This window comes from Lotus japonicus, chromosome 3 (genome assembly GCF_012489685.1).
Source record: "Lotus japonicus ecotype B-129 chromosome 3, LjGifu_v1.2".
In the NCBI taxonomy this organism is placed as follows: domain Eukaryota; kingdom Viridiplantae; phylum Streptophyta; class Magnoliopsida; order Fabales; family Fabaceae; genus Lotus; species Lotus japonicus.
In genome coordinates this window covers 83,393,956-83,416,280 of record NC_080043.1, presented here as the reverse complement: position 1 = coordinate 83,416,280, position 22,325 = coordinate 83,393,956, and the positions used below count along the sequence as shown (strand labels likewise).

General features: G+C 40.1%; 2 protein-coding genes and 1 long non-coding RNA gene across 3 annotated transcripts; all 3 read left to right on the top strand.

Annotated features, from left to right (window-relative positions):
• Window positions 1–1,429: 1,429 nt before the first annotated feature.
• On the top strand, window positions 1,430–1,933 carry LOC130744867 (uncharacterized; the record flags this gene model as incomplete). Its single annotated transcript, XM_057597028.1, has 1 exon — window positions 1,430–1,933. A coding segment is annotated over one exon (504 nt), but the record flags the coding sequence as incomplete, so codon positions are not given.
• Window positions 1,934–5,338: 3,405 nt separating this feature from the next.
• Window positions 5,339–8,800, top strand: LOC130746565 (uncharacterized). The gene is made up of 2 exons (XR_009022152.1): window positions 5,339–6,453; window positions 8,492–8,800. It is a non-coding gene; the product is annotated as an uncharacterized LOC130746565 (long non-coding RNA).
• Window positions 8,801–11,012: 2,212 nt separating this feature from the next.
• On the top strand, window positions 11,013–13,456 carry LOC130744866 (uncharacterized). Its single transcript, XM_057597027.1, has 2 exons — window positions 11,013–12,005; window positions 12,221–13,456. Exons 1-2 carry the CDS (start codon window positions 11,013–11,015, stop codon window positions 13,454–13,456), a joined length of 2,229 nt encoding a protein of 742 aa, XP_057453010.1.
• The last annotated feature ends 8,869 nt before the right edge of the window (window positions 13,457–22,325 follow it).

The window sequence follows — 22,325 nt, the reverse complement described above, 5'->3', positions numbered from 1 at the left end:
CAACATTCATTTTAGCATGCTTGAATAAATTAATACTAAAACATGCATAGCTCATATTCCATAATTAAAAACTTAAATGATTTTCATATTTATTAATGAATGAAACCATTAATTTACTACCCACAAATGCATTTGTTTAAACATAATAAACCACTTAATAAACCTTACTATTTTGTCTTAATTGTGATGGATGACTTTTAAAATTAAATCAATGTTATTGATTTTGTTATTCATCAATTCTAATTTAAAAGTATTTTGTTATTCATTTAGATCTGCATATAGATGATGAAGAATTAAAGAACCTATGTTTGATAAAGATTGAAAAAATAATTCAAGGAAATGGAAGGTCGTTGAAGGAATTTCCATGTTTGCCATATCCTAAATCTACTGAAGCATATAATTTTGAAAATAGATTCGTGGCAGATGAGTTGAATTACAATAAAGATGAAATGCTTAAGATTCATGAAGAATTGGTTTGTTGCCTTACTTCAGAGCAAGAGGGAGTTTATAAAAATGTTTTGAATGCTGTATTATCTGATAATGGGGGATTCTTTTTTCTATATGGTTTTGGAGGAACTGGAAAAACATTTGTTTGGAACACCTTATCTGCTGCTTTGCGTTCAAGGGGCCTTATTGTGTTAAATGTTGCATCCAGCGGAATAGCATCGCTGTTGTTACCCGGAGGTAGAACTGCTCATTCCAGGTTCTCTATTCCTATTTTAATAAATGAGATATCAACCTGTAATCTTCGTCAAGGTTCCCCAAAAGCTGAATTGTTGAAAAAAGCAAGCCTAATTATTTGGGATGAGACACCTATGTTGAACAAACATTGCTTTGAAACTTTGGACAGATCTCTAAATGACATTATAAAAACTAGATCTAAATATGGTTATGACATTCCATTCGGAGGGAAAGTTGTTGTACTAGGAGGCGACTTTAGACAAATACTCCCAGTTATTTCCAAAGGAAGTTGTTCTGAGATTGTGGGATCTGCTATCAATTCTTCATATCTATGGAAGCATTGCAAGGTAATGAAGTTGATTGTTAATATGAGATTGCAAAATGCTAACTCATCTTCTTCAACAACAGAAATAAAAGAGTTTGCTAATTGGTTGCTTCAAGTGGGAGACGGAACAGTTACAACTATTGATGAAACCAAATCACTCATTGAGATTCCTCCGGATCTCCTTATTGAACACCGTGTACGGATCCCTGACTTGAAATAGTAAATTTTGCATATCCGAAACTTTTGTTTAATTGGGAAAAAAATCCATTATTCCAAGAAAGAGCAATCCTTGCACCAACACTTGAAAGTGTAGAGGAAATAAACAACTTTATGTTAGGTATGATTCCTGGTGATGAAACAGAGTATTTGAGTTGTGATACTCCATGCAAGTCAGATGAAGATTCAGGTGTCAATGCGGAATGATTTACATCTGAATTCTTAAATGATTACAAATGCTCTGGAATTCCAAACCATCAAATTAAACTGAAACTCGGTGTCCCTATCATGCTCATTCGAAACATTGACCAAGCTGCAGGGTTGTGTAATGGCACTCGAATGATAGTCAACGCTTTGACTAAGTATATAATTGTTGCTACTGTTCTAAACGGAAACACGATGGGGGAAACAACCTTTATTCCAAGGATGAGCTTAACTCCATCTAATTCTGACATTCCATTCAAATTCCAGCGCAGACAATTCCCTGTTATCCTATGTTTTGCAATGACTATAAATAAAAGTCAGGGACAATCTTTATCTCATGTTGGACTGTATTTGCCAAGGCCTATCGTTACTCATGGACAATTATATGTTGCACTATCAAGAGTTAAATCTAGAAAAGGTTTGAAGATACTAATCCTAGACGATCAAGGAGTAGTTTCTAACACTACCCGCAACGTTGTCTATCAAGAAGTCTTTGAAAATATTTGATATGTAAGTGCTCTTTTTACTACAATTTTATTGGGTTTATATTTTTTTAAATACCAAATCTGATATGTCTTTATTTTAATTGTTGACAGTATAAATAAATGTCAAGCAGCTTATTGGCCATTTCTGGACTTGAAGGATAATTCTGTTGCTATAAGGTTTGTTTTTAATTTTCAAATGATATATTAACTTCATCTTTGTTTTGCTTACTAATTATTACTATGATATCTACTTTTTCCATTGTAGGTTATGAGACTCAAATATTGAATTGGTAGCAAAATTCAACTTCAAGTTTGAAGTCATTATAATTGAACATGAACAACAAGTTCTATTAAGCGATCATGCTGTTGACATTTTTGTGATTTTTTAATTTTTTTGTTTTTTCAACGCATTCCGTAAAAACTTGGATTTATAATATTGTTAATGTGTTGACATCGGTAGGCCATACAACGAATTCTATTTAACAATTTTCCGCGCGGGACTGAATAGACTATGGCTGAGAACAGGGAGAAAATGCAGAACCCTAGTCTCCCTCTCCCTGAGGAATTGATACAGGAAATTCTATTGAGATTGCCGGTGAGAACTCTGTTACGCTTGAAACGTGTTTGTAAATTGGACTGGGCGGGACATAAAGAAGATTATGTCCCGCCCAAAATGAACAATAAACCATTGACGATAGCCAAGGCGGGAAAGGCAACATGACGAGCTTCATTGCCCTCCCTTAGGTGATGGACCCACAAGCCAGCTGGAAGATTCCTTTGGATTTGTCTTATGTGTACGGGGATTTGGGCCCTGATTGTCAGGCCCAAATATAGGAAAGATCCATATCATGACCACCCCCTCTATAAAAGGGGAGGTCATCCACTTGTACGAAACCAACTTTTTCAGCATTAATGAGAATATTCCTTTTATGGTAGTTTTGCTATTTTAGTGCTCTGCTAGGGTTTACTTTTTGTCTTTCTCTTACATAAGCTTGCCCTAGTACAGAACATTGGCGCCGTCTGTGGGGATCGAACCCACGACCACGTGGTTAAAAGCCACCAATGGCTGAACTAGGCCCAGCCTGGCCAAATGGAGTTGATGGGCGGTTGATCAGCGTGCTTGAATCTTGTTGAGGGGGCGGGACATTGTCATGTCCCTTCTTTTTCTCAGCGGGACGACTTTTTGAATCAAGAGTTGATTGGTGGAGAGGCTTACCACCAGCAGCACCTGAAGTTTTTTGACGTTTAGGGTCCCTGACGTTGTCAGAACCCGAGGTACCTTCATTCTTCTTCTTTTGCTCAGTTTCGGCGGCCCTCTTTTTCGCCGCCGCAGCAGACTGGGCGAGGTACTCCTTCATCTTGAGTGGGTTCGCGTCAACCTTGCCTTTTCCCATCGTAGCTGCACGGAAAACATCAATTAGACGAGATACATGAACAAAAAGAAAAAGAAGTTACGTACAAAGATTATAAACTTACTAAAAAATTGATTTAAAGTGCCGGATTTCGACGCCTCAATCAAGTCGTGACCGGAAATTACTGGTAGTGTGCGGAGGTAATCGGCGACGCCTTGTTCAGATTCATCCAAGGCGTCGTATGAAACAGATATTTTTCGGCGAGGGTTCTTTGTCCAGTAAAAAGGGAAGAGGGGGTTATTGTCAGAATCTCGGAACAAGTTCTTTATTTCGGGCGACTCCACAACTTTAAAGTATTTCTTCTGCCATACTTTGTAATGGCTTTTAAGGGCGGTAAACCGACTCATGTTCTTACGGGCTAATAGTGGAACCCATTTCACAGAAGTAGGTTTAGTGGTGACTGATTTATAGAAAAGGAAGAACAAGGGATAGGTTGGAGTGAAACTCAAGTGTTCACAAAGAATTTCAAAGCAGCGGAGGAAACCCCAGGCGTTGGGCTGGAGTTGGCAAGGCGCCACATTCAGAAAAGAAAGAACGTGACATATAAACGGCGAGAAAGGAAGTTTAATGTTTAAATCTAAGAAGAAATAGCCATAAACAAAGAAAAAATCGGGCGATCCATCGTCTGGTTCTTTACGCAACAGAACACAGTCATCTTCGCCACATGGGAGGACATTCAACAGATGATCTTCATTATTCGAGGTGGCGGGATCTATCTTCGTGAACCCTTGAGCAGAAATTCGAAGCGAACTAATGCTCCCAACGCTGCTCCAGATAGAATGCAACAGACATTTATCTTCAACTAAATGCACGTCAGAGCGCCATTCAGGTGAAGACAAATCTCCATTAGAGGAGAGAATTGAGTCTACAGAGCCGGCGGGACCGGAATCATCATGGGTAGAAGGCGAGGAATGAATTTCAATTATAGAGGGGGCGACAACTTCCTCCTCCGTGGAGGGTGAAGAAAGTTCTAGGGAAGAAAGGCTAGCGTTTGGTAAAGACATGCGAGGCAGTTTCATAAAAAGAAGATGAACAGAGTTAAAAGTAAAAAGAAGATGAACAGAGTTAAAAGAAGAAAGAAGATGAACAGAGTCAGAGAAAAAAGAAGTAAACGAAGAGTCTCAAGAAAGAGAAAAACTAACCAGAGGGAGAAACGTGAATTTGAGAAAGGAGAACGTCGGCGATAGGGGAGCACCGCGCAATGACGACGGCCGGAGGAAGAAAAGGTTCACCGGAGTTCAAAGAAGAGAATGAAAGCTGCGGTGAAAAGGGTTTTCAGAGCAAAAGTTTTAAAAAAATGAAAAGTGAAAAGGGGATTTTATAGAGAGAAAGGAAGAGAGAGAATGAGTGGGGGAAGATCGTGGGATCGTGGGATTTGAAATTCGAAAAGTTAGGAAGCGAAAAGACATTACTCCTCGAGACGCGCAACTGAAGATTGCATTTATAACAAATGATGACGAAATCCCGGAAAATAAGGATACGTGCGTCAGTTGAAAAGACGTGGTTGACGGTTATGATTAATGGCGACATATCTTTGAAACGGCAACAAAGGTGGCGAAGCGTGAAAATGGCGATGTAACAACAAAGGTAAAATGGCGATGAACGAATAAACAATAGAGGCGAACTACTAGGTAACATGATGAAGACATTTCAACTCTTTACTCGAGTCTCATGTCTTGGGGGCATGTGGACTGGGCGGGACATAAAGAAGATTATGTCCCGCCCAAAATGAACAATAAACCATTGACGATAGCCAAGGCGGGAAAGGCAACATGACGAGCTTCATTGCCCTCCCTTAGGTGATGGACCCACAAGCCAGCTGGAAGATTCCTTTGGATTTGTCTTATGTGTACGGGGATTTGGGCCCTGATTGTCAGGCCCAAATATAGGAAAGATCCATATCATGACCACCCCCTCTATAAAAGGGGAGGTCATCTTGTACGAAACCAACTTTTTCAGAATTAATGAGAATATTCCTTTTATGGTAGTTTTGCTATTTTAGTGCTCTGCTAGGGTTTACTTTTTGTCTTTCTCTTACATAAGCTTGCCCTAGTACAGAACATAAATCATGGCTTTCTCTTATCTCCGATCCCAATTTCGCAAAATCTCATTACGATCTTGCTGCTGAACCGACCCATCGATTTCTCTACACATCAATTGATAGTTGTGCCACTGCCAAGGTACGATCCATAGACATAGAAGCATCACGTGGTGATCATTCTTCAGTATCAAATCACATTCTTCCGCACCCATTATCCGCAAACCAATTTGATGATCGGTTTTTTAATAGGATTCTCATTTATGGTTCTTGCCGAGGATTTTTACTTTTGAATAACAGGCGCCGTAATCTCCTTGTGTGGAATCCGTCAACCGGTGCTTGCAAACCAATACCCAACCCACATGTCAAGTTCGCGTATAATTCCCTATATGGATTTTGGTACGATGCATCAACGGATGATTATCTGGTTCGCAATGCCCGAGATTCGAGCAGATTCCCCTGATTTTGTAACACATAATGAGATTTTCTCCTTCAAAACCAATTCATGGGACCAAATTGAGGGTTTCAAATTCCCCAAGTTCGCGTGTGGAACTAGAATTGAAGCTGGGCTACTTTTAAATGGAGCTCTTCATTGGTTGGTTTACGATGCAGATAATTTTGTCATAATTGCTTTTGATTTGATAGGAAGGAGTTTATTTGAGATTCCTTTACCATATGGTATACATACGGAAGATATCGAAGGAGTTCATCTGAGGGTTATGGGAGATTGTCTTTGTCTGTGTAATCCTAATAGTAGTGATCGTGCAATGGCTGAGATATGGATGATGAAAGAGTATAAAGTGCACTCATCTTGGACTAAGTCATCTGTTCTGCCCAATTATGATATTATTCCTTATTGCTCCTTTCTTCCAATATGCTTCACCAAATCGGAAGGATTATTTGAAACAAATTGCAATGGAAGATTAGTGAAATTTAATTGCAAAGGTGTTTTAATTGAACATCGTACATACAGAAATGAGTTTGAGTCTCTACTTCAGTCTGCTATGTATAGAGAAAGCCTACTCTCCCTCCCTGGTACTTTGGGGAATTAAGTGATTATGGCTGACAATAATAGACAAGATGTCTTTCAGGGTACGCATTGCTGTCCTATCCTCTGCACCATTTTTTTCCTACTCATCTTGCATTGTGTAAAAAAAATGAAAGGCTATATTAGCAGAATGCACAATATATGAAAAATGATACTTGAAATTACAAGAAAAAGATGAGGTTTTCTAGTGGGAATTCTGGTTTGAGGAAATATTAGATGTCTTGCCTATTGATTGAAAATTATTCTGAATAATCAAAGGCCAAAATTACATTGATGGTTTAGCTTTCCCTCAAATGATAATGCTGTTTGCAAAAAGCATGGCATTTGTAAGATGCTGTACATTAGACATATGATAAAGCAGTGTAGAACGGACTTGGCACTAGTGTTAAGTTGTTATTTCAGTACGTTTTGAGTGTAAACGGACTTCGGAATTTTCTCATGTTTCAAAGTAGGAGTTAGTGTTATCAGGTGTTTCGTAGTGCTCCATCGCATTCTTGAACTTTTGCCCGCTGAACGGCCATAGCTTCCTTTCCTCGTTTTTTCTTTCTTTAAGCTGTTTTGTACCAAAAAAAAAGACAGAGGTACAATGCGAGTGTAATGAAATGAGACTTATATGGTCTTTTGAGACTCTCGGCAAAGACACTATAGCTAATTTTTAAAAGTTAATAACTATAGTGTATTCACCAAGACTAAGCACCATTCATTACACTAACTCTAACTCTACCTCACTTTCTATCTGAATTGAACATTTAGCTATGGGAAAGGGCGAGAGTAAAGAAGCTCTTATTGTTCAACGTGCGCAGAAAAGTTCAAGAATGTGATAGAGCTCACTACAAAACACCTGACAACACAACATTTGAGGAAATGGTTTTCAAGAAGAAGGAGAAGCCATTACAAGCCTTTCTTTCACGGTGTTTGGTTTCTTTCATTTGTTAGTTTGTTTGGTTGTCCCAATTTCTATTTTGTTCAATGGTTCTGGAAACGCTTTATCACTGCAAGCTAGGTAATGATTTCTCTGTTTTGTTAATTTGTGACCAATTTTACTTGTTCATTTGCATTGGGATAACATGCTATTTTGCATCACATGCTATTTTGCATCTTTATCCCTTTTGCCCCTCTTAATGGTATGACTTTGACAGGCAATGATTTCAATATATTATGGTTTCCTTATATATGTATATATTTCTTCCTTCTTTTAGGTACTTCTGTCAAGACTCATGATCTTTATCAGAAGTTTTCTAACACTAGATATATGGTGGCTTTGTTTTAGTCCTTGTTAGGACCTAGCTTTACCTTCAAAGTTATCCCTGTAGTGCATTACCATGTGAAAATCTGAGTTAACATCACGAAACTTGCAAATGCAGAGTGAAGATCAAAACAAAGATATAACAAACACAAAAACGAACGTGTGTGAGACTGTGAGTTGGTTACGGTTACTTTGGAGTTGCATATAACTGTTTAAGGGATGACACAATTGTTTCTTCTTTGTTGCATATGTACAAACTTGCATTGAAAGGTTGTAAACAACATAATGTCTAATATTCCCTTCCAAAACCAGCAATGTTTGTGGTTGCTTTCATTTCGAAGTCTAACAAAAGGAAACTGCTGCAGGTGAAGCCAAGTTAAAGCCATGCTACTTTAGTAATTTTGGTGTGGGTGTGGGCTAATGGCAATGGTCAATTGGTCGCAGTTATGTTGGTCATTCTGCTGTGAGCAAAATAGGGATCTCTCACTCCCTGTCATGATCAAAATGAAACAGATGAATAATTAGTCCAATTGGTCGCAGTATAAAACACAGCAGTCTAAGCAGAAATAAGAAAATATTAAAACAATAAATAAAAATATATGATGAAAGGAAATGGGAAGGGTAGCAGTAGTTGGTTGGTGACATGGTGGGTGAGTAGTTTATTACAGGATGAAGGATTGGAGCCAATTTCACAATGATGCTAAAAGAGAAGTTTAGAATGAGATTCTATTATTGAATAGGAGAGTCTTCATGCAGATAGAGATCATCATGAAAATACTGATAATAATAATATTGATGTACAATGCCATGCCTAATCAATTTTTTTTTTTGGCCAGGGCGTGGGGAAAGAGTATGTTTTTCCACCTGCAGGGTTGATGTCACCCAGCTCTTTGACCACTTGAGCTATCTAGAGGAGACTAATCAAATTTCATTATCTGAACAGAACAACTGAGCCTCAGTGGGCTTGAAAGTGGCTTTAGTTATGCAGACTTGTGTTGCATCACATCACTGGAATTTTCAAACTAGCATGGTTTCTGTTTAGTTTTCTTTTCATACTTGAAATAATCATTGTTTCTATATTTTGTTCTATAATGATCAAGTTATTAATGCAACTCACTGGTAGGTGAGTGCTGATTTTATCCGTAGATTTTAATTCTCATTTGTTTTGGGGCAATGATATTTACATATGAAAGCACACATGTTCCTGGAAGCCTATTGTCAGTATTTTGTTTGGTTTTGGGGTGGTAAATTTCAATGTTACATGTGATCGTGTTAATTGATATTTTCTGAACCTTTACTGCTTGTAGTTAGAGTTTGGCTTGGCAGTGCTGTTATTGTCTCAGGTTATGTTCAATATTATAGCTTTCCCTTGATCACTTATGATAGTGTTCAATCATGTGCAATGATGCTTTTAAGTATGACGATGACATCAAAACCCAATGAATGTGACTTCTTCTCAAGTTCTCAACCTCTGCAGAAGCTCTTTAACATTTTTGCCTTTTCCACACACCAAAATAGGTTTCAGTTAATTTCCAATTTCCAATATTTAGAAAAGAAAAGTGAACTCAGATTAAGAAGATGATCACTAAGGATAGAATAAACAAATCATATTTCATATAATTTCAAGAATAAAAAAAAATTGAGTTAGAGAAGAAAGCGGAGAAGAAAAATGAGAAACAAAATTGAATGTATCTAATCTAGAAAGAAGTTTTCTTGCTAGTTTCAGGAACTCCAAGAATATTTATCCTTGGGTCTCGTAAATGCAATATAGCTCATGATATTCATCTTATCACTGAAATAGAACCACAAGTCCACATGCACAACTGTCTCCAATTTGAGGGAGAGACACAGTTCTAGTGAGATAGGACTACTGGAGTGAATAATGAAGATTTATAAAGAATATTTAGAGATTATAGAGGAGAGATTGAGGCAGGAATTGAAAGCAGGAGATTGACAACTAAAAACCTCCCGTTAATAAAAAAACTCTCAAACATTGAGAGAGCTTCCTATAAGCCCCCTTTTCTTCTACTCCAAAACTAAACTAAACTTGTAAATACACCCTTTAAGGAGTTTGTCTCTAGGATTTATGGTGTTTTGGATTGGAAAAAAAATATTATTTTGGCATAGCCAATTTCAAAGAAGACTCGTGTGTGTTTTACAAGTGCAGGAAATGGAGAGAGATAATGAACATTGACAAAAGATGATGATGTGGTTAACTAGAAGAGAGTATTGAAATTGAGTGTCTCAATCTTCAAAGTTAGGACTCAAAAATATTACTCCCTCTGTCCCCTATTATAAGAACAGACAATCACGCTTATCAATAAAATATGTAATGAAGTTGTTTTATGTTTTTGTTTAATTTTTTATTCAAACTCCCATATTTGCCCCTAGTTAAAGTTAACCATTTATTTTTATTTTATTCCACTAAAAAAGGAAAATTCAAAAAGTCTAGTTAAAAGATTTAAGATTATCAGGTTTTAACAAACTAAACATGTTCAAAAGTTGAATACAAAATTAAAATTAGTGTTTTTAAGAATATTTTTGAATTTGAATATGTTAGAGCTCGTGATAGTTAGAATTTGATTTTTTTAAATAATTAAAATTGGTTGGGAAAGCCATGAATAGTGGGTGATGGTTATTTTTTAAATTTAAAAAATACTAAATGTAAAGGGTAAATATGGAACATCATAATATTGTCTTTTAAAATCTACTAGAGGGTCTTATATTAAGGGACAAAGGGGTATTTCACAAAGGGTCTTATAATAGGGGAGAGAGCGAATGGAGGTAGAGAGCGAGGGTTCTAGCGAACAACAACAGCATGTGCCGCCGGCTGGAAGGCCGCCGGAGAATGAAGGACGAAAACCAACTTTCAAAGAGAAGGTGCTTGGTGCTAAGAAGGCCAACGAGTCCAGCGAGTTTGTGAACCTGGTGGAAAAGGGCGTCATGCGTATGGAGTATGCGCAGGGCAATACCTCCTTCCCTATGTTTTCAATGGAGCCTAACATGTTTAAGGAGATTTGCAAACCATGGGAGGATTGCCGGGTGGTTAAGCTACTAGGTAAGCACATTGGTTATGGAGCACTCTGTGAGAAACTCAGAACAATGTGGAAGTTCACAGGAGGGTACGAGATCCGCGATGTGCACCATGGATACTTCCTGGTGAAGTTTGATAAAGAAGAGGATAAAGCTAGGGCTATTTCTGGAGCCCCATGGTTAATCTATGATCACTACCTGGCTGTTAAGCCTTGGACACCGGATTTCGTGGCGGCGAACTCCAAGATCAGTACTACGCTGGTCTGAATTCCGGGGTTGGGGTTTCAGTTCTATGATAAGAATATCCTTCTCACACTTGCATCAATGGTGGGAACGCCCATCAAGATTGATTTGAACACCAATGATATGCAGCGGGGGAAGTACGCTCGCATCGGTGTTGAGATCGACCTTACGAAACCTGTTTTGGGAATGGTTGGTCTGGAAGGAACGTGGTATCACATTGAATATGAGGGACTGCACTTACTTTGCCGTAAGTTTGGATGTTATGGACATATGGCACGAAATTGTCAGGCAGTAATTCCTAAGGAGACATCAGGTTGTGATGCTAGTGCTGCGGTAGTGACACCGGAACCGACAACTACACCGGGCAGTGGCGAGGCGCCGTCGCTGATGGTGGTTGGCCAAGAAACCGTAACTGAAACCCTAGCAGGCGATGGCAGCGGTGCAGTTATGATGCCCGAGATTTTAGCCGTGACTGCAGTAACAGAAATAAAACCGGTCATTAAATGTCCCGAGCTGGCACATGGGGAATGGCTGGTAATAGAAAAACGTAAGAAGAAGGCTAATGCGAACTTGAATTCAAATAAGAAGAAGCAATCATCAGTTAAGGGGCCATCAACTATGGAGAAAAATAAGGGGAATAAAAAGCCGGCCATGAGGGAGGAAATTAAGAGCTCCACCAAAGGAAAGAAAACAGAAATTGCGGGGAACATTCCAAAACCGTTAAAGCCAAATAATGCAGCCATGATTCAATTCAATGCGCGGCCATTATCCAATGATGGGGTTGTTGACTCAGCTAATATTGCTCAGAGAAAGAAACGTATGAGGAAGTTGTCTTTTGGGGAGGGCCCACCCATACATATATTGCCATCCTCTAAGGAGACTCAAATGAAGCCAGTAGCAGTTAATGGTGACACGCCAATATTCATGGCAGCGGATGTCACTCGCTCCACCATGCCACTAGTTGCTCAAGGGGGTAACAGATACCAAGTGTTTGCTCTCGCGGAGGAACCGCAAGGTATGCAGGCCACAGTTGAACAAGTCCTGGGGAATGGGGTGCCATTTGATCCTGGAGCGGTAGCGAAGCCGTAACGTATGTTATGGCCAGGGCTCGCATTGCGATTATGTGTTTATGGATAGTGACAACTTCAATATAATCGCATGGAATGTACGGGGAGGTGCTGGAGCCCGTGGGAAACGGAGGTTGAAAGATTTAATCATAACTTATCGACCTTCTTTGATTGCACTGTGTGAGACACTGCAAATTTGATCGCGTTTCTGTTTATTGGCAGCAACAAGGATTTGAGTTAATTCATGAGGGGGAAGCATTGGGCCACCGTGGAGGTATATGGTTGCTTGCGCCGCAGCATAGAACCTTTGGGGTGACCTTCCTAGAAGCTCATGCTCAAGCCCTTTCGGTGGAGATCAACTCGAATGGAAGGAGATGGGTATGCTCTGCGTTGTATGCCAGCCCTATCCCATCTAGACGTCAAGACCTATGGAGATACCTTGCGGACTTCCGAGGGAGATGTACTATACCGTGGTTGGCATTGGGGGACCTGAATGAGGTGTGCTCCCCGTCGGAGGTGGTTGGTGGTGAATTTTCTTTAGCAAGAGCATCGAGCATGTTGGGCATGATGGATGATTGCAACTTCATAGACCTGGGTTTCACTGGTGCACGGTTCACTTGGGAACGCAAGGTCAATGACATACACACGGTGGCGAAACGTCTGGATCGTGCTCTCGGTGATGTGCCATGGAGGTTCCTCTTTGCGGAAGCCTATGTTGAACACCTTGCCCGTGTTTATTCTGATCACTCACCCCTCCTCCTTCGATGTCATGCACAATCTGGGGAGTGCAATGCTCGTCCCTTCCGTTTCCATGCGGCATGGGTCTTTCACCCATCCTTTGAGGCATTGGTGGATGGAGCGTGGCAGAGGGAGGAGAACACCATCATGGGTAGACTCCAGAATGTGCAAGCGGCAGCCTTAGACTTCAACCGCGATGTGTTTGGAAATATCCATAGATGCAAGAGAAGAGTGGAGAGACGCCTTCAGGGGATCCATCAAGAGTTGGATTGGAGAAACTCAGAGGCTTTGATCCGACTAGAGAGATCCTTGCAAAAGGAGTTTGGGGAGGTCTTGTATCAAGAGGAGATGCTATGGTACCAAAAGTTTAGGGAGAATTGGGTTCAGTTTGGAGACCGAAACACTAAGTTCTTCCATGCGCAAACCATAGTGAGGCGGAAAAGAAATAAAATTCACGGCCTGTTTCTTGAGGATGGAACTTGGTGCACGGATCCAGTTGGCCTCCAAACCGAGGCACAACGATTTTATACTAATTTGTTTGCTATTGATGTTCAGGTACAGCGGAACCAGATCATGGAGAATCCAACGCCTGTTATATCTTTAGAGGAGAGGGAGGATTTGATTTCACCAGTGACTATGGAGGAGGTCAGGAAAGCTATCATGTCCATGCACTCTTACAAGGCGTCGAGCCCCGGATGGCTTGCATGCTCTGTTTTATAAGCAGTTTTGGCACATTCTGGGTACTGATATTCATGATATGGTAGCCTCAGCTTTTCAGAATGGTGGAGGAGACCCAAGACTTCTGGAGACCCTGCTTGTGCTTATTCCAAAGGTGGATAATCCAGTTAAGCTGAGAGATATGCGACCGATAAGCCTTTGCAATGTCTCTTACAAGCTAATAACCAAGGTGTTGGTGAACAGATTCAGACCTTTACTGCAGAAGCTAGTGCACCCACTTCAAGGCAATTTCATTCTAGGTAGAGGGACAAGGGACAACATTGTTCTTGCTCAGGAGGTCATGCACACTATTCATATGCAGAAGAAAGGTGGTGGATTGGTGGCCTTCAAGATTGATTTGGAGAAAGCTTATGACCGAGTCAATTGGGATTTCCTCCGTGCTACACTTTATGATTTTGGTTTTCCACCACCGATTGTGGAGCTCATTATGTGGGGAGTTAGGACTCCTAGCATCTCGGTGCTATGGAATGGATCTAAGCTACCTTCGTTTGCACCTCAGAGAGGTCTCCGTCAAAGTGATCCGCTCTCACCTTACCTTTTTGTTCTTTGTATGGAGCGGTTAGCTATTCAGATCCAAAGACTAGTGCAAGAAGGGGAGTGGCGTCCGATCCGAGTTACGAAAGATGGGATTGGAATATCACTCTTATTTTTTGCCGATGATGTACTGTTATTCTGCCACGCTTCCAAGGACCAGGTGCGGCTCGTGAACCGGACTTTAATGGAATTTTGCGCAGCATCAGGTATGAAAGTTAACCTTGACAAGTCAAGGATGTTCTTTTCTAAAGTAGTTGATCAGAGGAAGCAACGTGAGTTGTCTGGTATTGCGGGTATTTCTAGATCAAGTAACCTTGGGAAATATCTAGGGTTACCGTTGCTAAAGGGACGGGTGAAGCGAGACCATTTTGCACCGGTCATTGACAAAGTGAATTCAAGGCTAGCTTTGTGGAAGAACAATCTCTTGAATAAGGCTGGTTGTGTTTGTTTGGCCAAGTCGGTCCTTACCTCCTTGCCGGTCCATGCCATGCAATCTCTTTGGATCCCGGAGTCGGTGTGCGACCATGTTGATCGTGTGGTGAGGAATTGTGTTTGGGGAAAGGGAGGGAACACGCGCAGCTGGAATCTTGTGGCGTGGAAAGATGTTACTCAGCCAAAAAACAAGGGATGGATTGGGATTCGAAGCGCTAGAAAGAACAATGAGGCGTTATTGGGGAAGCTTGTCCATAGCATGATGAATGAGAAAGACAAGTTGTGGGTTCAGGTCTTGACAGAGAAATATTGCCGAACAGAATCTATCTTAATAGAGCAAGTGAGGATTGGCAACTCTTATGTGTGGCGTGGAATCTCGAAGGCTAGAGATGCGGTTCAGCATGGGTTTGGTGCCAAACATGGGGACGGTCAATCCGCGCTTTGGTACTCGAATTGGATGGGCACAGGAAAATTAGCTTGTAGGGTTCCATTTGTCCATATTACAGACACAGACCTTGTCGTGGCAGACTTGTGGCAGCATGGAACTTGGCACTTTGATAGATTGTATACCATTGTTCCTAAGGAGGTGCGTGAGGAGATTGGGAATATTACGGTACCTGTCCAGCCGAGTGGGGTTGATCGTGTGCTTTGGAAGGAGGAGAATAGTGGGAGTTACTCGGCTAGTTCAGTGTATAAGCTGCTTACTGAGGATGATGGCAATGAGTCAAGATTTTGGAAGATGGTTTGGACAGCTAGTGCACCAAAGAAAGTGCGTTTCTTCCTCTGGCTTGCGGGTAGAAACGCCTTACCTTCCAATGCACGGAGACACCACAACCACCTTGTTGTTCCTTTGTTACGATTGTCTTCATTTTAGCTAATGTATGTTTAAAGCCAACATGTCGGATCCGATGTCATAACATCTTGTCTATGACATCTGTCCCTGCGAGATCTGCATTGAGTTGGCTAGGGTTACTGTGAAGCTTTGTTTTGGTTACTTTGTAATCAAGCTAGGGTTGATTGGAAGCTTCTGTGCCGTCAAGGGTAATACTGAATGTGATCAAATCCGGTTTAATGATTTGATCTGAGAAATTGTGGGAGGCTTATTTCTGGAAAAGGAAACTTTTTAATTGAAGACTTTTGTTACAGATTTGTTTCCTGGTAACTCCCTGGCTGTGTGTGGACTCTTTGCTCGCCCAAGCCCATTGAAGACAATGCCTGGATGACTGCTATATATGAAGACCTAGACCTAGTTGTTTAGTAGAGCTTCTGTCGAGTAAATTAGGGTTTACTCTTGTGTGAGTTCATACTTGTTGTTCTCTCAGCATATTCTTGTGTTGTTATTCTTGTCTGAGAGTTGTGTGTTTATTGTTTGATCATGAGATCTGTGTTTGTATTTGTTACAAGTTGTTGAATCACTGTGGCAGTGATTTAGAGAAAGTGAGAGGGGTTCTCATACTTAGGGGGAGGACTAAGTATTCTTACACGGGTAGAGTTAGGTAGAAAGGGTTTGAACTGTGGCAGTTCTGAGGGACCTTTTGTGTACAATTTCTCTATAATAGTGGAAGAACTTTCTCTGGGTGAAAACCATCCAGACGTAGGTGATATTGCACCGAACTGGGTTAACAATCCTTTGTGTCCATCTTTATTGTTTTACTGATATATTTACTGTACTGTGTGTTCTGCATTCCATATGTTGTACTCGATGTCTTAGACATTTGGCACAACATCTATCCAGTGTGTGAACCAGAATTTCAATTGGCATCAGAGCAGGCACCCCTGTTATGTTTTTGGGTGAGATTCAGGGAGATATTTCTGGTATCATGGACAACAGCAAGGAAGGAGGATCTGTTCATAGGCCACCAATCTTGGATGGTACCAATTATGACTACTGGAAAGCACGGATGATTGCCTTTCTGAAATCAATTGACAGCAAGACCTGGAAATCTATTGTCAAAGGCTGGAAGCATCCTGTGAAGAGTGACAAAGAAGGAACCTCAACCACTGAACTGAAGCCTGAGGAAGAATGGACCAAGGAAGAAGATGAGGAAGCTCTAGGTAACTCAAAAGCACTGAATGCAATATTCAATGGAGTGGACAAGAACATGTTTAGATTGATCAACACTTATACTGTGGCAAAGGATGCTTGGGAAATTCTCAGGATAGCTCATGAAGGTACCACAAGGGTGAGAGTGTCAAGACTGCAACTTCTTACTACTCAATTTGAGAACCTGAAAATGAAGGAGGAGGAAACTGTTTCTGAATTACATATGAAGGTGCGAGACATGGCAAATGCATCATTTGCTCTGGGGGAACCAATGTCTAAAGAAAAACTTGTCAGAAAGATCCTCAGGTCCCTACCTAAGAGATTTGACATGAAGGTCACTGCTATTGAGGAGGCTCACGATATAGGAAATATTAAAGTTGATGAGCTCATTGGTTCATTACAGACTTTTGAAATGTCTCTAAATGAAAGATCAGAGAAAAAGAATAAAAGCATTGCATTTGTGTCAAACACTGTAGATGATGATCTGAGTGAGAAAGAGTCAGATGAAAACCTGTCTGAGGCTATAGCACTGCTTGGGAGAAAATTCAACAAGGTCATGAGAATATTTGATAGAAAATACAGACCAAATGTCACTAACAAACAGTCAGACATTATCAAAAACTCTGGGAATGCACTGAAGGACAAGGAGGAAGACAAGTCTATCAAAGCAAAAAGAGTTCAATGTCATGAGTGTGAAGGGTATGGTCACATTAGAAGTGAATGTGCCACTTTTCTGAAGAAGCAAGGAAAAGGTATGGTGGCTACTTGGTCAGATGATGATTCAGAAGAAGAAGAGGAACCTCAAATCATGGGGCTCACTGGTAAGTGCAACTCAGAAGCTGACTCAAGTGATGGTGAGATATCAGAAGAAGAGCTTGCTGAATCCTATAAACTCCTACTCAACAAATGGGAAGATGCATGTGAAAGGGGGAAGAAGTTGGATGAAACTGTCAAGAATCTGAAGGCTGAGAAGCAGAACTTGCTAATCACAAATGGCAATCTTCAAGAAGAAATCATCATGTTAAAATCAAAAATTGAAGGTATGATCAAATCTGTTCGCATGCTAAACAAAGGAACTGATGTGTTTGATTTAATTCTAGAAGCAGGAAAAGAAGCAAAAGATAGGACAGACTTAGGATATACTGATAATTCTGGAACTGAGGAAAGCAAAAAAAAACACTAACACATTCATTCCTACTGCAAAAAAGACTGAGTTCACAAGGACAAACCAGGTGATACAACATAATACCCCCCCCCCCCCCGATATATCGCCATATGCCTTATTCCTATTCTCTCAGTCAGAAAGAGATAAACTCAAGATGGAGGTGTCATCATTGTGGAAAACATGGACATATAAGACCCTATTGCTACAGATTGTATGGGACGCCACAACATTGGAAACCTACACAGAAAAATGTGTCTATGAAAGGGAGAAAATGGCAACCTAATAACAATGTCACTGCCCTTGTTGCCTATACTTCTCTGCGTGCATCCTCCAAAGAAGACTGGTACTTTGACAGCGGTTGTTCCAGGCACATGACAGGAGTGAAAATGTATCTAGAAAATGTCAAACCTCATTCACCTAGTTTTGTAACTTTTGGTGATTGTCAATAGTGATTCTCCAAGGCTAACCGATGTTCTACTTGTTGAAGGACTGACTGCAAATCTGATCAGCATAAGTCAGTTGTGTGATTTAGATTTAAATGTGTCATTTAACAAAGTAGGTTGCAGAGTTACAGATGAGAATGAAGAGGTAGTCATGATTGGAATAAGATATAAAGACAATTGCTACATGTGGTCTCCACTAAGCAAAGGGTTGATAACCAAGTGTCTGGTGTCCAAGGAAGAAGAAACAAAGTTGTGGCATCAAAAATTAGGACATCTCAATCCTAAAAGCATGAAGAAGATCATTACAAAGGAGGCTATCAGAGGTCTTCCCAAACTGAAGATCGAGGAAGGCAAAGTATGTGGAGAGTGTCAAATTGGGAAGCAGACTCAGTCTCCTCACAAGAAACTAACTCATGTAGCTACATCAAAATCACTAGAACTACTTCACATGAATTTAATGGGACCAATGCAGAAAGAAAGTTTTGGAGGAAAAAGGTATGTCTTTGTCTGTGTTGATGACTTTTCAAGGTTCACCTGGGTGAGTTTTATTGCAGAAAAGTTAGATACATTTGAAGTCTTCAGAGAATTGAGTCAACAACTTCAGAGGGAGAAAGGCTATGGAATTGTAAAGATTAGAAGTGATCATGGAAAGGAATTTGAGAACAGTAAATTCTCTTAATACTGTATCAAAGAAGGAATCAAGCATGAATTCTCAGCTCCTATCACTCCTCAACAGAATGGTGTAGTTGAAAGAAAAAACAGGACTTTGCAAGAATCTGCAAAGGTAATGCTTCATGCAAAGAAAGTTCCTTACCATTTTTGGGCTGAGGCCATAAACACTGCTTGCTATATTCATAATAGGGTAACCATTCGCTCAGGAACTAACTCTACATTGTATGAGCTGTGGAAAGGGAAGAAACCTACTGTCAAATACTTTCATGTCTTTGGAAGTAAATGCTACATCTTGACTGATAGAGAGCAAAGAAGAAAACTGGATCCCAAGAGTGATGAAGGAATATTTTTGGGATACTCTGTAAATAGCAAAGCCTACAGAGTATTTAACCTCCGCACTAAGACAATGATGGAATCTATTAATGTGGTTGTTGATGACAGTGGAATCAATCTGGAAGAAGATGATGCAGATGCAGATGATGGTATGACTCACACAACTGATGATCGACCAACTGCTACTGACAACAGGTCTGACATTGAAACTAATGAAGAAAGTGAGCAAGTGTCACCAAGGGAAGCTGTTCCATCAATCAGAATTCAGAAAATTCATCCTAAAGAGAATATTATAGGAAATCTGAATGAAGGAGTGATTACTAGATCCAGAGATATTATTGCTAACAGCTGTTTCATTTCCAGAATTGAACCAAAGAACATCAAAGAGGCACTAGCTGATGAATACTGGATTAATGCTATGCAGGAGGAACTGAGTCAATTCAAGAGAAATAGAGTATGGGATCTTGTTCTAAGACCAGATGATGTGAATGTGATTGGTACTAAGTGGATTTTCAGAAACAAGACAGATGAAAATGGTACTGTAACAAGAAACAAAGCCAGGTTAGTTGCTCAAGGATACACTCAGATTGAAGGAATTGATTTTGATGAAACATTTGCTCCAGTGGCTCGCTTAGAATCAATCAAATTGCTGTTAGGAGTGGCATGTCTTCTGAAGTTCAAATTGTATCAAATGGATGTTAAGAGTGCATTCTTGAATGGCTATCTGAATGAGGAGGTTTATGTTGAACAACCAAAAAGCTTTGTGGATCCAACTTTTCCAGATCATGTTTACAAATTGAGAAAGGCTTTGTATGGATTGAAGCAAGCACCTAGGGCATGGTATGAAAGATTAACTGATTTCCTGACAAATAAAGGATACAGGAAAGGAGGGATAGACAAGACTCTATTTGTGAGAAATGATAATGGAAACCTGATGATAGCTCAGATATATGTGGATGATATAGTATTTGGAGGAATGTCAGACCATATGGTGCAACAGTTTGTTCAACAAATGAAGTCAGAATTTGAAATGAGTTTGGTGGGAGAATTGAACTACTTTCTGGGATTACAAGTGAAGCAGATGGAAGAGTCCATGTTCATCTCTCAAAGCAAGTATGCCAAGGAGTTATTTAAAAAATTTGGTCTTGGAGGATCTACTCACAAAAGAACTCCAGCAGCCACTCATATCAAGTTAACTAAAGATGATAGTGGAATTCATGTTGATCCAAGTCTGTATAGGAGCATGATAGGGAGTCTTCTGTATCTTACTGCCAGCAGACCAGACATTGCTTTTGCAGTTGGAGTGTGTGCAAGGTATCAAGCAGCTCCCAAGGAAAGTCATCTGATTCAAGTAAAAAGGATTATCAAATATGTCAGTGGAACCAGTGACTATGGCATACTCTATGCTCATCATAAAAATTCTAAGCTTATAGGATACTGTGATGCAGATTGGGCTGGAAATGCTGATGATAGGAAGAGTACTTTAGGAGGGTGTTTCTTTTTGGGGAATAATCTTATTTCTTGGTTCAGTAAGAAACAAAATTGTGTCTCTTTATCCACTGCTGAGGCTGAATACATAGCTGCAGGAAGTGGTTGCACTCAGTTGTTGTGGATGAAACAAATGTTGAAGGAATACAATGTCTTGCAAGATGTCATGACATTATACTGTGACAACTTAAGTGTCATCAATATTTCAAAGAATCCAATCCAACACAGCAGAACAAAGCACATTGATATTCGTTATCATTTCATTCGGGATTTAGTTGAGGAGAAAATCATTGTTCTTGAACATGGGGAAACTGAGTTACAGTTAGCAGATATATTCACCAAAGCTTTGGATGTGGCAAAGTTTGAAAAATTAAGAGGGAAGTTAGGAATTTGTGTACTAACTGACACATAGGGGTTGAGGAAGACTCTGAGGATGAAAGCTGCTGAGACAAAGGTGTTAGTTCTTCTTCTTGTGACCCTTTGCCAAATTCTGCTAATAAGGGGGAGTAGTATTGTAGTGGTAGTGGTGTATTTGTAGTGTGGTTGTGGCATTTGCTGGCTGTGCTAAACTCTGAAGATGTGCTGCAGTAGTATGATGTGCTGTAGTAGTAATATTGTGCTAGTTGTGTGTGTGCTGACTGTGCTGAACTCTGATAGGGATGTATGTCACTGCACTGAGTGTGGATCTGTGTTTCTGTGTGCATAGCTGCTGCTGCTATTGGCTATGTTGAAGTGTGTTCTTTATGTAAGCTACCTTGTCTGATGTGGTTACTCTTCACTGATTTTTCAAGCTGCACGAATTGTTCTGAAGAGTTTTATGGTAGTGGATTGTATTAGCTAAAATTTGACAAAGGGGGAGATTGTTGTTCCTTTGTTATGATTGTCTTCATTTTAGCTAATGTATGTTTAAAGCCAACATGTCGGACCCGATGTCATAACATCTTGTCTATGACATCTGTCCCTGCGAGATCTGCATTGAGTTGGCTAGGGTTACTGTGAAGCTTTGTTTTGGTTACTTTGTAATCAAGCTAGGGTTGATTGGAAGCTTCTGTGCGCCGTCAAGGGTAATACTGAATGTGATCAAATCCGGTTTAATGATTTGATCTGAGAAATTGTGGGAGGCTTATTTCTGGAAAAGGAAACTTTTTAATTGAAGACTTTTGTTACAGATTTGTTTCCTGGTAACTCCCTGGCTGTGTGTGGACTCTTTGCTCGCCCAAGCCCATTGAAGACAAGGCCTGTATGACTGCTATATATGAAGACCTAGACCTAGTTGTTTAGTAGAGCTTCTGTCGAGTAAATTAGGGTTTACTCTTGTGTGAGTTCATACTTGTTGTTCTCTCAGCATATTCTTGTGTTGTTATTCTTGTCTGAGAGTTGTGTGTTTATTGTTTGATCATGAGATCTGTGTTTGTATTTGTTACAAGTTGTTGAATCACTGTGGCAGTGATTTAGAGAAAGTGAGAGGGGTTCTCATACTTAGGGGGAGGACTAAGTATTCTTACACGGGTAGAGTTAGGTATAAAGGGTTTGAACTGTGGCAGTTCTGAGGGACCTTTTGTGTACAATTTTTCTATAATAGTGGAAGAACTTTCTCTGGGTGAAAACCCTCCAGACGTAGGTGATATTGCACCGAACTGGGTTAACAATCCTTTGTGTCCATCTTTATTGTTTTACTGATATATTTACTGTACTTTGTGTTCTGTATTCCATATGTTGTACTCGATGTCTTAGACATTT

Bases quoted from the DNA above. Each gene is read 5' to 3' on its own strand.
- LOC130744866 (XM_057597027.1), top strand. From the start codon at position 11,013: ATGGTGGGAACGCCCATCAAGATTGATTTGAACACCAATGATATGCAG. The intron at 12,006-12,220 runs GTAGCGAAGCCG...GTTTATTGGCAG, and splicing joins TGCCATTTGATCCTGGAGCG to CAACAAGGATTTGAGTTAAT.